Below are 15,481 nucleotides of genomic sequence, written 5' to 3'. Positions count from 1 at the left end.
TATATAGACAAAAGTGTAGGGACATCTAGACATTTTACCCTCAGGAGCTTTTAGGATATCCTATTCTATATACATAGGTATTTATATGGAATGTATCCCTCCTTGCATTTATAACAGTTTCCACTCTACTGGGAAAACTTTCTATAAGGTTTTGGAGTGCATCTGTGGGAATTTTTGCCCATTCATCCAGAAGACCATTTGTGACGTCTGGTGCTGATGTTGAATGAGAGGGTCTTGCTTGCTTCCAGAAACCACATCCTTACAGGTCATGGGAACGGGATCTGACCACCTCCTTCCTTGCTGAATCGTGGGAACATGCCTTTTCCACCATACACCGCTATTTACACTTTAGCTCCCACATTGAGGCAGCAATGAAAACGCTGTTAAGGTGGTATTATTCCCCAGTCCAACAGTCTGGATTCAGAGCACTATAGTAACTTCTGGTAACCATGTTTTATCTCTGCACGTGAGTCTTTTATCTTGCTTTTATCTTAACCCTAATACCCCTCTCTGTGCCTCCTGTACAGTAAAAGTGCACACAGAATTGGTGCTTCCTTTTTTCCCCCTAAAAGGTAATAGTACCCCACGCTGCGAGGTACCCCAAGATGTGCATGCTTCAAAATTCCAGATGCACATCTTCCTGTTTAAAACAATTAATGAAAATTGACGGCACGAATATTCATATATGGACAGGAATACTGGAGAAAAGGATGCCAGATCACAGCAGGTGCACACTAGTTAATGTATGTACTGTTGCTGTGTTATCTGGAAACTGACAGCATTGATATATGTATATACGTGCTGTCAGTTTACATGTCTGCATGAATGATACATGGATCGTTCGTGCAGCCCGAACTCTTAATTTTTAAAGGCACTGCTAACAAGCACTGGTTACACTGATCAGCACTCGTTTGCGGTCCCTGCAGCTAACAAACTTTTAAGTCTAAAATAACATTTATGATCACAAGCACCTTGACCTTAGATTAACTCTCCCACATTACACGGTGCAGAGACAGTCGACCAGGAAAACTGTTTACATGAGCCATGTCAGAAGGGAGGGAGGGAGGGAGAAGGAGGAGGGGGGGGGGGAGAGAGAACAGCTCACGCACAGATTTCCTTTTTTTAGCAGAAAGCAGCAGGCTCTGAATTGGAAGAAGGAGATAGAAAAGGTAATGACATGTATGGAATGAATTGTTAACCTCCAGAAGGGGAGATGATTCAACATGTTTTATCCCTAAGTGGGGATGCACTGCAATGCAATGCAAAATTCATCATAATTCTTATTATTTCACACATACTATGTTAGTGAGTGCTGTATTAGGGCAAATGGAACAGTGGCAGTCAGGTACACCCATTCCCTCTGTTTACTTCCTATGATGAAATTCTCTCCTGTCTACTCAGATTACATTCTGAACCCACTATAGCCAATGATTGAGGCTGCCCCTTTATTAAATCACAGACAGTACACAGCCTTTAGACATAAAGAATACAATTATTTTAGGCAATTTTAAATATATTTACCTTAACACTTATTCCCACACCACTTGTCTGCTTCTTTCTAGACTGTGCAAATGTCATTCACAAGGTCAATATGCTAGTTGACAACTATAACGAATCGCCACCCTTGGTGTTGACATCACTGTAAATGACACGTCACTGTGGATGAAGTTGATTGACTGCTGTGTTTATGTGACATATCATTCCTTCTCAGAAAAAAGAGCTGTTTCAGTATATTACAGAATAAATATTTACAGTTCTTCTTAATTTTGTGTTTTTACTCATAACAGGAGGGAAACTGTAAGTGGTTGCTGTAAACAATTGTTTTTTTTTTCTCTTGTTGATTTAGTTTACAGGCTGGATTAAATGATTATTTAATGCAAATCATTCAGACTTTGACTTGGCTGGACATGTGCTTCTTGCTGATAAAGAAATTGCCATAGCTTGTATTTGATGATGAGGCATAGTAAATGAAGTCTTTCTATAAACGTTGGCAATATGTTGAATGTTTCAAGATTAATTGAATTCATTGGTGTTCCTGTAAGATAGCTATGTATTCCAATTTTGTTCAGTGATGCCTTTAATTTTCCATTAGTCGAATAAACTAAAACATGGGGTGAATACCTCAGTCAGTCCAAACAGAAATTATTATGTAATGGAACATACTATATCTTCAATATACTGTATATACACAGTAATGTTTAATTTGTAGCTACTGAACTGTCGTATAATTATAAAAATGAGAGACATATTCATTATTAAGGGTATGTTTACACTGCGTAGGAGTCCGTAATGCGAACAGCAAATATACGCACGTAGTTTTGAGGTGGATGCGTTCGCTTGAAAGTATACGATATACGCCCGCACAGTGCACACTACGTATGAGCTTACGGTTGGATCGTATACGGCGCAGTGAAAAATTAACAAGACCATTGTTTGAGGACGGAAATGTTCCAATTCACGGCCGTGGATTTCCATGCGGTCCCGTACGGAGTACTTATTTCAGCCAAATTTAACTTGATTTTTTTGATCCAAAAGGTTCTGTGAGTTTTATTGGGCTGGGCGAAGATTTCCAAGTAAATGACCTGTTTCAGATCGTTTCGAAAGAAGCTAGGGAAGCATAACTGTACTACGGGCGTATGTTCGCAGTTCGTACGCATCCGGCCGCATGTCAATTTTTCCCACGCCCGTAGTTTCAGCCGCACATGTATGGCGGCGTACGAACTACGGACGGACTCATACGCAGTGTGAACATAGCCTTACTTGTAAAAACTAAATTTTTCTTTTGTAGCTGGTAATTCTTTTTTTGTGGCTGGGTTTACACTGCAATTACTCTGTGTTTTTGCAGTCCGTTTAACGTGTATGTCTAACATGTTTTTACTATCTTAATGCTCTTGTATGCCATAAAGCCGAATTAGTTTTTCATTGACTTACATTATTAGGCTATGTGCACAACATATGGACAACGATCGCTGTTTAGCACTCAAAAACAACAGCCGTTGTTCCTTTGAAAATTGCATTGAAATCAATGCAAAAAATATGTGGGAGATTTATCAAACATGGTGTAAAGTGAAACTGGCTCTGTTTCCCTTAGCAAACAATCCAATGCCACCTTTCATTTTCAAAAGAATCTGTGAGGAATGAAAAGTGGAATCTGATTGGTTGTTAGGGACAGCTGAGCCAGTTTCACTTCACACTATGTTTGATAAATCTCCCCCATGGTGCTTTTTCCCTCCACGCCCTGCTCTCTATCCACTCCAGCAGTGTCACACTCGTCATCTGGATCCACATGGAGCTTCTCCTCAGGGGTTCACTGCTGTTTGAAGCACCGCTGATGCTGGTGAGTGCATTCCCCATTGGAGCTGATGGGGCAGAGGAACTCGGTCTCAGCTCACCAGTGTCCAACTGTGCCTGGCTCGGCGCTGCCTCTTATATCCCTTACCAGATGATGACAGCTCCGATGCAGGGAGTGGAGACAAACCAGCAGGATTATGATTCACATGTCACATCATCCTGGTGGTCTCTCTCCCATCCCGCATCGGTTCTTATCATGCTTCATGCTCTGGCCACAGCCTAGCCCGCATCTCTGTATGTTAGACAGAGGGTTGTGATGTCATCATTTTTAATCGGAGAAGAAAACTGCATGCTTTATTAAAATGGGCGGGGGGGGGGCACTATATTTGCAATTAGTGTATATTGAGAAGTTGTATAACTTTTGTTGGGCTATAACATAATTAAAAGTAGGTTTTGCCCGAACTTCTCCATTAAGCCTGTAATACACAAAAGAGGATCTGGAGCCTATTATACAGCTTGATAGCTGCATTGTTCATGCAGCCCCAGTAATTATCAGCCATTGGCCACACATCTATTACGCAAGAAGATGTGCAGATCTGCACTATTAATATTGCATAGTTAATAGGGTTGGAAAAAAAGACAAGAGTCCTTCAAGATCAATCTATAACTTAGGGGTGGGGAACCTCCAGCCCGCAGGCCACATCCGGACCCTGAGACCCCCCGATGTGGCCCGCGGCTCCCTTGTGATGTGCACTGCTCTGGTGGGGAAGGAGCCGGCATACACAGCATCCTCTTGTCTCTGTGACAGCTGCCAGACACAGGAGGATGCTGTCTGTGCCAGCTCTTTCCCCACCAGAGCGGCGCACGTCTTACTTCACCTGTGGGCCGCACGCGATGACGTCATTTTATTGCGACGCCTGCAGGAGAAGACCGGCACAGGCTAGAGGTGAGAGAAGAGGATCTGGGCAGCGTGGGAGAGGAGGAAAGGTGAGTGTGATCTTTATTTTTTATTTGGGACAGCCACTGGGGGTTAACTAGGCTACCAGGGACATGACTGGGGGGTTAACAAGTCTACCAGGGACATGACTGGGGGGGGGGGGGTTAACGAGGCTACCAGGGACATGACTGGAGGGGTTAACTAGGCTACCAGGGACATGACTTGGGGGTTAACTGGGCCTACCAGAGGCATCACTGGGGGTTAACTAGACTACAAGGGGCATCACTGGAGGTTAACTCTGGCTACAGGGCATCACTAAGGGTTCACATCAGGTACAAGGGGCATCACAGAGGGTTAACTACAATAGCAGGGGCACTTGGGCAACAATACTTTGCCTTGCCCCGTGTGCTGCAAACCCACACTACTAACTGACGCGCACAGTATGCAATCCTCGAATGATTTTATTATTGCCTGACTGGACCTCGACATGGAAAAGGTTTCCCCACCCCTGATCTAGAGGAAGGCAAAAACCCTCAATAACCCTAAAAACCTGCAATATCAAATATTTATTTATTTTATTTATAACATAGGAAAAGAGGGGCAATTTTCAGAGAGCATTTTTTTTATTGATAAAAAAAACTTTTTTTTACACCATAACTTTTAGTATTATATATCATTGATCAGTGCTTGATTACAATTTGCTGCTGGAGCCTAGAGCAATCAAGCACCGAGCCGGGATCGGGTAAGAAGCGGGAACGCTCCTCTTCTATTGCATAATGGGAGGGGGGAGGGGAGGAGATTATGCCATCACTAGAGAAGATGTAGATTTAAGCCTGGTTTACACCCGTTTCCAAGCATAAACCTTCATAAATCCTCCCCGCCTTGTCGCACAATCCAACCCCCCATCCGCACATCGGGCGAGCAGCGGATATGGCTGGCATATGCTAAGAAGAAGGTACAAATTGCCAGGGGCATAACACTGTACTATAACTATAACCGTAACTATACTAAACTTATATTGTCCACTTATGCGTCCATGAGCTTCATCTGAGCTCGAGGGTTTTTTCTGAAAATTAACTGAAATTCACTGTTTGCTATGCTGAGACTGGCATTAAAAAGAATTACTCACCCTTGAATCAGTTCCAGTACTACAGCTTTTTCCCCCACTAGAAATACTGCAATAATGTCCCTGTACAAAGTGCACTTCATACACCAGCCACAACTTTTGCCCTCAGCATTCTCTTCCTGTATGTGCTGCACATGACCTCTGAGGTCAGTGATTGGTTAAAGCATCATGTGCTCAATCTAGATCAGTCCTTCTAAAATGTTAGGCCAGCCTACGCAGCTGGAGAGGCAGTAACATTATTATAAGCTGCACAGTCCTTTTCATGACTGCAACAGTCTCTGGTTTAGTAATATCATTGACTCATTTTATATTCATTTTATATTTTAATGTTACGGAGAGTTTATGCAACACATGAAAGGTAGACTGAGTAGTAGTTTTTATTTGTGTGACTCTGGTGAGGCTCTTTTGGGTGAGGCTCCAATATAAATAGTTTGAGAACTGCTAATCTAAAGGATATTATTGTAGCACTTGAGTGACACTGGAGATTTTTCTGTCAGTCCAACCTTGCAGCACATTTCTGTTGACTGTCAGTAAACCCTTTTAAAACCTGTACTTGAAGGAGAGGTGATACTAAGCCCACTTTTGCCATTCCATAAAAATCCTGAAATAGAAGAAAAACATCAATCAGTAATCACATTTTCCTGTATTGTACTAACACACAGATTGAAAGGGGCTGTTACTTGCTGTAAGCTGTTTTAACCACTAATACAGTGTGTTACCTCCATATATGTTTTTGGAACATTGTATCAGTCAAAAGGAAGAGCAGGCATGAAGTCAAAGGGAAGAGACCTGGCAACCCAGGAGCACAGCTAGTCATGTCACATGTCTGTCATACACTCTGGTTTAGTTCAGTTTTTTCCCCAGAAAAATAAAGTCACCAAAAAAATATACATTTGTATGACATGCATCATTGCCCCATCAAAGTGGACCTTTTATAAGTGGTTAAACTAATTTCATGGCTGCATGGGGATTGTAAGTGTGATTTCAGGCAAATCTTGCTTATACAGTGTTGAGATAGCTGTCTTTTATTAATATTGATATTATCTCCAAGAGCCCTGTTGGTGTTATCGCTAGATGCAGAAGCTCAGCTGTCTACATCCCACTGTTTGCCAGCAACATGCCTGTGCTCACTGCTTCTGCCAACCTTAATAATTGGTCTGCACTTGGTCTTTTTACATCTCTAACAAGCCCTAGTGGCAGTCGGAAGAAGCCCAGGGAACTGTACATGATTTCATTTGAGGAGGTATAGTTTAGAGTAAGGGTCCTATTACACGGAGTGATCTTTAACGACTAACGATAAACAATCGCTAATGAGATTGTTTATCGTTAACCGGAAATCGTTCACCATATTACACAGAACGATAATCATTAGTTATGATCGTTACTACGATCGTTATTGTGATTGTTACTATGATCGTTTACTCCATCTGATCCCAGCAAAACAATGAACAATGTGAAGTTACACTGAACGATTAGTGAACAAATGCAGAACTACAGTGAACGAATGTGAAATTACAGCTAATGGTTAACGATAATTTTAGGTTTTTCGAACTGCCTGCAATTACACAGAACTATTATCGTTTAAACAGTTTTAACAGTTTAACGATTGTTCGCACGATAATTGTTCCATGTAATAGGGCCTTAAAGCCTGGTGGATGTAAGTCAAGCAGCTAAAAGGTGGATATAAGGAGAACATGAGCTCATTTCCCTTGTGAGAGAGAGATCTATATCATGAGAGAACAGATTGCATATAAAACAGAGTATTTTTCCAGTAATCTATAACCACTTTAATCTGCATTAATATGTAAATTTAATATAAGCCCTTATGGGGGCTTACATATTTTAAAAGGACTGCCTGATTTAGATAACCCTATGTTTTAATGTCCTATTCAGGAGTTAATAGAGCTGAGTCCCCACCATCACCCATTGGCCCGGTCAGAGAGCTGATGCAATGAGCATGTCTCATTTTGTATGACAGATGTATAAAGATAATTGATCTCAGTAGGGCAATGTAATGCCTCAATTGTCAATTTACAACCAGTAAATTCTTACCAGTTTTAATAGGAATTTTAAATGAAAAAATATAATTGTAAATAATCAGATCTGGTGCATTTCCCAGTTCTAAAGTGTTACCATTGGTGTCTGCTTTGTGAATGCATAGTTAAGTGGTATTGATAAGATCCTTGGTCTCATTGCCACATACATAGGGCCTAAAATCTGTGAAAAGAAAAACTGAACAGAAATCCCTGCAGGATATTTTGACAGTACTAACAAAGGACATATTCATGACTGGCTTCTGCAGCCAAGGTGGCTTGTCTTATTTTAGAAGTAATGTCAAAGTCTGTCAAGTTCTCAGGTCAGAATACAACTACAAAAAGATTTTTGTGGTCAGTACAATGTACAATAATAATAAATTTATAATATTAAATCCAACCTGTCAAAAGGTTTAATGTGGTTAATGGTTGTACATGGCTCTCTAGCCTGATGTCATGCATACCTTGCTGTTACATATAGAGCCCTTCAGCGCAGAGATATAAGTCTTTTTAGTAATATGGTAATCAGCTCCAAAAGCCCAGCTATGTAGGTTTCACCACTTGTTAGTGACATCCCTGTGCCCACGGAAATCAGCCTCCAGATGCACCTAGTGACATCCACTAGGTGTTCTGTTTACCTAGTTTTCTGAGATAACTGAGATAGTTTTCTTGCCACAGCTGCCAAGACAAGTGTTTGGGCTGGTCTTGACAGTTTAACCCAATAGATGCAGTGATGATTGGCAAATACTGCATCCATAGAGTTGACAGGGGAGGGGGCTCATTTACAACCCTGCAATGCAGTTGTGGAGTTTGGTGGCAGTGATAGCAGCAGGAGGTAAGCTCATGACCTCCAGTCTACTGTGTAAGGAAGCCTCAGTTTGTGTAAGGAAGCCTCAGTTTAATGAACTTTCCCTTTAATGTCTACACACAAACTTTACTTTCTAAAGTCAAAAACTTTAATTTTGTACTTCTGCTCTTCCTGAGAAAATTAGCTATATGCAATAAAGGATTAATGACTCTTTTAATAGAAAGATGGATACAATTAATCAAGATGTGTCAGAATATAAGAAAAATAAATCATTTAGTAGTCATGGTTACTTAAATATTGATCTCTGTGTATGTTGTATTGCAATATAACAAGTGTTTTAAAACAGCTTTGTATCAAGATAATCATATTGCAAGTGTGTTGAAACAGCTTTGCCGCCATTAGTGTAAGGCTATGTTGCCTAAACGTTTTTTTTTTACATGAAAAATGTGTCTTTTGATTAAGGTGGACATTCTTAATGATCATGAGCATTAAAAATGTATGTCTTTATCAAAAGACGGACATTTTTCACGTAAAAAGACGTTGTGGAAACATAGTAAAAATGTATGGGCAATATTAGAAGCAGCATTATTTTTTTTTATTATTATTACAATTAAAATATAAAAGCTGTATATTTGATTAATAAGCTTTGGTAAACTGTTTTCCCTTCACTGTTAAAACAGTTATGACTTTTGTTGAAAACATAAAGTAAAGCATACATCATAAAAAGCAAGCATACAACACATGTAAATTATATATTCAAAATCATGGATACATTTGTTTTATGCCTAAAATGAATGCTTTGTAGTTTGTAATGACAAGATGAAGTAGTGACAAAAAAGAGATACAATTACTTGGACATATTAAATATTGCCAATTTTTCGGGTATCAAATGTTTTGTCCTACCTGTACAATTCATGGCTCTTGTTATCGCAAATCATTGTCATTGAAAGATGAACCCAATTTAGGACCCCTCACAGTAGAGATCTCTTCATGTGATTGCTTGTACTTCTCCAGGCAAGAACAGCTGAGCACTGAAGGTTTCCTTAGTCTGATTTGCAACAGATAGCTCCATTCTGAAAGGTGTGCAGTTAAATCACACACAGTGCCTTTATACCCTACATATATGTGTTATACAGGGTTTATAATGCCATGATTTATATTCTTATTAGTTAATCAGCTGGAATGGCACAGTTAAGTGTTTAAACATAGTGATGAATCAAGGCTTTATATCGGTGTTGAAATGATCTTTTATACACCAAATCATCATATATGTTACACCAATCTGTGAGTATGTAACAATTGTTTGGAAATGATTTTACTTCCCAATTTTTATATATGTTTTTTTTTTTTTAACTACTGCAGAAATCCGAACATTGATACTTCTCAATCTCCAAGACATCCAAGTAAACCTCCTGATCCAGGGCCAACTGGTCTAAGCAAAAGTAGAACTGTAGATGCATTTAAAACTGAAACAAAACCGCCTGGCAGAAGTCCTTCAGCTATGAGTTTGAGAGAACCTAAACCTAGAGCTGATTTTAAAGAAGACCAGAAAACTGGTATGATGAGTGGTTTTCTATCAGATAGTAATCCGATGAGTATGGTCTCTTCTGTAGTTAACAAATTTAATCCATTTGATGCAAAAGGGGACCCCAATGAAGAGCTAGTTAAAAAACAAAAGGAACAAGAAGATGCTAAAGGCATTGTTAAACCTTCGCCACAAATGCAACATCAACAAGGACATGCTAAGGCCACCATACCAACTGAACAACCGCTTGCTAAATCTACACAACCACAGTCTGAGGTGAAGCCAGCATCCTTACAACAAAGCCCTTCAAGATCATCGACGCATCCATCAAATGCCACAAAATTACTTCCACAAACCCCTATCCCAAAGGAACCATTGCCTGAATCAGTAAAGTCCACAAAACCCTTAGTTCAAGAGCCAAAACATACTACCTCATTAACCCATGGACAAGAAGCTAAAAAGGAAGTAATGAAACAAGATATCCCTCCTAAACAAATACCACCAACTATAGAAAAGCAAAGCTTTCAACTAACAGGACCTTCAAAGCCTTTAGTACCATCAAAAATATCTGAACAAGACAAACAGTCCACACAACCCCCAGCTGCTGCCAAACAAACTTTTCAAGAACAATCTAGTTCTAAAATGCCACAACCACAGCTATCTGGGACTGCTAAAGCTTCTCAGCAGCAAACATTACCAATGAAACAACAGTCCAGTTCTTCAAGGCCACAAGGACCTACAGCAGAGAAGCAGGCTCCCCCCACAACAAGTACAAAACAAGTAATGCAGAAGCCAGACATTACATTGTCAGGTGGCTCTAAACAGCCTGTGCAGGTACCTGGGAAATCAGTGCCTGCTTCACAGCCTCAACCCTTAAAAGAACAGAGGACAGAACCTATTAAACCGCAACAAGATACTTCAAAGAAAGTAGGCCCAAAGAAAATGTGTCCTCTGTGCACAACAACGGAACTATTGCTGGATGTAAATGAGAAGCCCAATTATAATACCTGCACCCAGTGTAAAGTTACTGTATGCAGCTTGTGCGGCTTCAATCCTAACCCACATATAACTGAGGTAAGCAGAGAATTTTAGACATTACAATAGCTACATATCAGAGTAAGACATTCAAGTACTATTCAAAGGCTGAACCATTAATTGTGGAGGCTGATGAGCACTATGTAACAGTGTCAAATAATGTGTATAGACAGTGGCTAAAGTACAAAATTTTTTTTATAAATATTGTGAAAAACATAGAGAACTGAGACCTCTTTCAAGACATACCCCTCTACTATTTCAAATCACTAGAGTGTGGTATACCTCTTTAAAGCTTCACTTTTAATAGATGTAGTCTGAAAACAAAAATGTCCCTCTCTAGTAGTAAGCCATAATTAAAGGGGTATTCCATCTGGGACCCCTTTATTGGCAATGCTTGGGGAGGGGGTAGGTGAAAACAATTACATTCACTTACCAGTGCTGCTGCCTGCATTCCATTGCTGCAGTCACCCGGTGCGCAGCCGCTTCCTGGTCTTAAGATGTGACGTTGCAGGCCTGCTCAGCCATCCAGTAGTAGAGTCAGGACACCACTACAGCCGCTAAATGGATGAGTGAGCTTGCAACATCACATGTCAAGACCAGGAAGCAACCACACACTGGGGGACAGGAGCAGCAGAATGCATTCGGCAGTGCTGAAGCTGGGGAGGTTAGTGGATGTAATTGTTTTCACCCACCCCCTTTACAGGAATTGCCAAATAAGAATTCTTTACACTTGCCTCATAGTAAATATAATATACTTCTTATCTAAAAATAAATGCATGGTATTGTCACCAGCAGGGTGCAGAATGTGGGTTTACATTTAAAGGAAATCTGCCAACTGCAGCTCACATTTTGCTCATGTTCACACAACTGCTGACACTGTTAGATAGCTGGTAGGTCGAGTTTCCACAGGGTACCTTTTAGATATCTGTCTGTCCTTCCAGAAAATAGAAAAATGTTTTTATTCTATAGTACATAGAGTCAAAGAGCCTTTCCAGAGCTCCTAAAGTGCAGTAAGCTGTAACATCTCCTTACTCCCCCCCCCTTCCATACTTGAGACTGCTGTGGATTCAGCTCCACATGCCAAGCAGGGAGAGGGAGTGAGGAAGCATCTAGCTTGTATCTATTCAGGATCTATTCAGTGTCAGTAGTTTGGAATTAAAGCTGACAGATTCCCTTTAACAGATAGCAAGAATATGTACCATCCAATTTATGGTAGAATGTGTTAGAGACAAGCCACTGCTTTGAGACTTCATTGGGATGAGTGTAAAGGTCTTTTAGTTATAAGGGGAAGATGTTACTTGGTAATCCGGAAAGCATTAAAGGGTTTTTCCATGAAAAACTATTAATAGTTGATTGATGGTTTGCTGACACAACCGATCAGATGCCCGCAGTACAACAAAAATTCAGTTAGAAGTAGTTGGATCTACTCCTATTTAGGAGCAATGGTTGCAATACCCTGGTGTCAAGGATATAGAGATAATGGGTCCAACTGCTACTGGCTCCATTCTGTATGTACAGTACTGCCAGAGCCGAACAGCTAATCGGTGGGGCTGATGGTGTCAGCACCCCACCATTCAACTACTTCTAGCCTATCCTGTGGATAGACTATTAATCATTTTTCCGGGAAAACTCCTGTAAGTGTTACTGCCAGTCTTTTCACTGCTGTTGCTACATATATCCACCATGCATCGGGTGAGAATTATTCCTGCTACCTCTTAAATGTGAACCTACCTGCTACACCCTGCTGGTGATAAAATAATTTATATATTATTTATCTTTATATTATTGGAACATTATATTTACTATGGGACCAGTATAACAGACTCACATAAAATGGTCTGGAAATAAGCATTAGATAACTGTTGTAAAGTTCTAACAATGTCTACAAGAAATGTGTTGTTGTACAACAAGGCATGGTTTACATTATTGGCATCTTTTGTTTAAACAGAAGAAATGCATAGCTGAGTTGCATTTAAGCTGCTCAAGGTCCCCATACACTTAATACTTCTGTTGGTCCAACCCACCATCACTATACAGTGTATGGGTCTCTCCCAAGACTAGATAGGAGTCAGGCATTATAGAAAATTACTGCCCAACTTCCTGGGCAGTCTGGTAGCTGCTTACTCCTCCCCTTCCCATAGGAATGCTTGGCTACAACGAATGTTCCTGTCTATGGGAAGGATAAGAGAGATAACTTTAGGTAGGCTTCACACTATGTCTATGCCCACAAATTTTGACAGGTTGCCAATGTCTCCATGCCTCAGAAGTCACATTCGTAGTGTAAATGCACCCTTATCCTTCTCAGCAATTACCCCTGTGCCCTCCCTATAATTGCAAGCTGAAATGTGAAGATTTTGAGAGTATAATTGAAAAAAACTTTTGGAGAGTTTGGCTACATTAACCCGTTCCGGAGTTTTGTTTGTAGCTGCCTATTAGGGCTCATTGATTTAAATATCATAAAAAATTACTGACAAGCTTTAGTACGCATGGGTCAGTGTGACTGTGGGGGTCGCGATGGCTGTGCCGGATCGCCAGAGGTCTCTTACCTTCCTCCTTGCGGTCCGATCTTACCTTTCTCCGTGCGGGCCTATGGCATAGCAGTGATCAGTATATGCAAACGTCCGATCTTCACAAATATGGTGTTAATAAAAACAAGAGATTATGGCGCAAAAAATGACACCCCATACAGCCCCGTAAGTGAAAAACAAAAACCATATAACCATTTGACCATGTGACCATATAAGAGTCACAATAGGGAAGTTTTATTAATAATTAATTGCAAAAAAATAATAATAATAATTAAAAAAAATATTAGGAAATCTGCATATGGTTGTGTTTACACTTACCTATAGAATAATGGTATCATGTCACTTTTACCATATAGTACATTACGTAGACACAGGAACCCCCAAAAGTTACAATATTGCATTCTTTTTTCCAATTTCCCCAATTTATTTTCATAAATAATATTTTGGGGATTCCATCATATATGTTGTTATGGTAGAATGAAAGACGCCATTACAAAGTACACCTATTCCTGAAAAATGCCCTGACATGGCCCTGTAGAAAGAAAAATGAAAGTGCCCCAGCTCTCAGAAGGGGAGGAGGAAAAAAGGAAAACACAAAAATGACAATTGATGTAGTCCATTTTGGGCTTGGTCCTCAAAGGGTGAATTAGAATATATATATATATATATATATATATATATATATATATATATATATATATATTTATATTTATATATATATAGTCTGTAATGTGGGAATAGAGCATACCAAGAGCAAGTAAAATGAAACAGATATCACAGTTACAAATACAGTGACACGCAGGTGTATTGGTTGCAATGACTGTAAGTGGTCCAACATTTCTAGGCAGTTACAGCAAACAGGCTGGTGCTATCAGGGCCGGTTTTAGACTAGATGTGGCCCTGGGCGAAGTTAAAGGTGGGGCCCCAAATGCTGAAATATTTTAGCAACAATTTAAGGTCCCCATACATGTTACTCTTTTGTTGGTGGTACCTGTTGCTCCTGGTGGGTTCGGCCATCAGCGTAAGGTGTATGGGGCTCTCTGGACAGTCCTCTGACAGATGATATCAGTGGACATAGGGGGTCGAGCTTGATGGAAAATCAACGCCCAACCTCTTTGTTCTCAGAGAGATAAGCCGGCATCAGATCTGTATGGCTATGGCTTTCCCCTCTCATAGAGAACACAGGAACACTCAGATGTGCCAAATTTCTGTGTATGGGGAGGACAGGACCGGATGGGACAGATTATTGTCAGCTGAAGAATTGTTCAGCCAGCAGTTATTGGAAGTGTACGGCCACTTTTAAGGCCGTATTACACGGCCTGATATTCCGCAGAAGCGAGCGCCAATCTGGTAGAATGGAGCTCGCTTAGAGAGCCTACTACATGGCTCTTTTATGATGCAGCAAAAGCTATGGAGGAGATTTATCAAACTGGTGTAAAGAAGAATTGGCTCAGTTGCCCCTAGCAACCAATCAGATTCCACCTACTTAGAATGTGAGTAATGAAAGGTGGAATCTGATTGGTTGCTAGGGGCAACTGAGCAAGTTTCATTTTACACCATGTTTGATAAATTTCCCCCCCTATGTGTATATATACAGTATATCATTAGTGATGTGTGTGCAATCCTTGCTGTATATAGTAAACAATAAAGATATATACTACCTGATCATGTTCCCCAGTGTCCTCAGGCCTTGTCTGTGATATATACTAGCTGATCATGTTCCCCAGTGTCCTCTCAGAGCGATAGCGTCCTGATTCGGACAATTTTCGCTCCATGTATTAGGGCCCTTACTCAGTTCAGAAGGTTACATGCCGGGACTGCCGCTATATGCCAGGACTGCCGCTACATGTCAGGACTGCAGCTACATTATGGGTCTGCCGCTACATGTCGGGACTGCCGCTACATGTCGGGACTGCCGCTACATGTCGGGACTGCCGCTACATGTCAGGACTGCCGCTACATGCCGGGACTGCCCCTACATGCCGGGACTGCCGCTACATTATGGGACTGCCCCTACATTATGGGACTGCCCCTACATGGCAGGACTGCCGCTACATTCTGGGACTGCCGCTACATTCTGGGACTGCCGCTAGATTCTGGGACTGCCGCTACATTCTGGGACTGCCGCTACATTCTGGGACTGCCGCTACATTATGGGACTGCCACTACATGCCAGGACTGCCGCTAGTGGTGTAAAC

General features: G+C 40.9%; 1 protein-coding gene across 1 annotated transcript in view; it reads left to right on the top strand.

Annotated features, from left to right (window-relative positions):
* PCLO (piccolo presynaptic cytomatrix protein) overlaps positions 1–15,481 on the top strand; it is a 259,253-nt gene that overhangs the window by 26,877 nt on the left and 216,895 nt on the right. Inside the window, exon 3 of the mRNA XM_069957749.1 lies at positions 9,558–10,794. Coding sequence (XP_069813850.1) covers positions 9,558–10,794 — 1,237 coding nt within the window. The remainder of the gene's footprint in view (positions 1–9,557; positions 10,795–15,481) is intronic.

The sequence above is a fragment of the Dendropsophus ebraccatus genome, chromosome 1 (assembly GCF_027789765.1).
Source record: "Dendropsophus ebraccatus isolate aDenEbr1 chromosome 1, aDenEbr1.pat, whole genome shotgun sequence".
NCBI lineage: Eukaryota > Metazoa > Chordata > Amphibia > Anura > Hylidae > Dendropsophus > Dendropsophus ebraccatus.
This window is presented reverse-complemented; position numbering and strand designations above follow the sequence as displayed.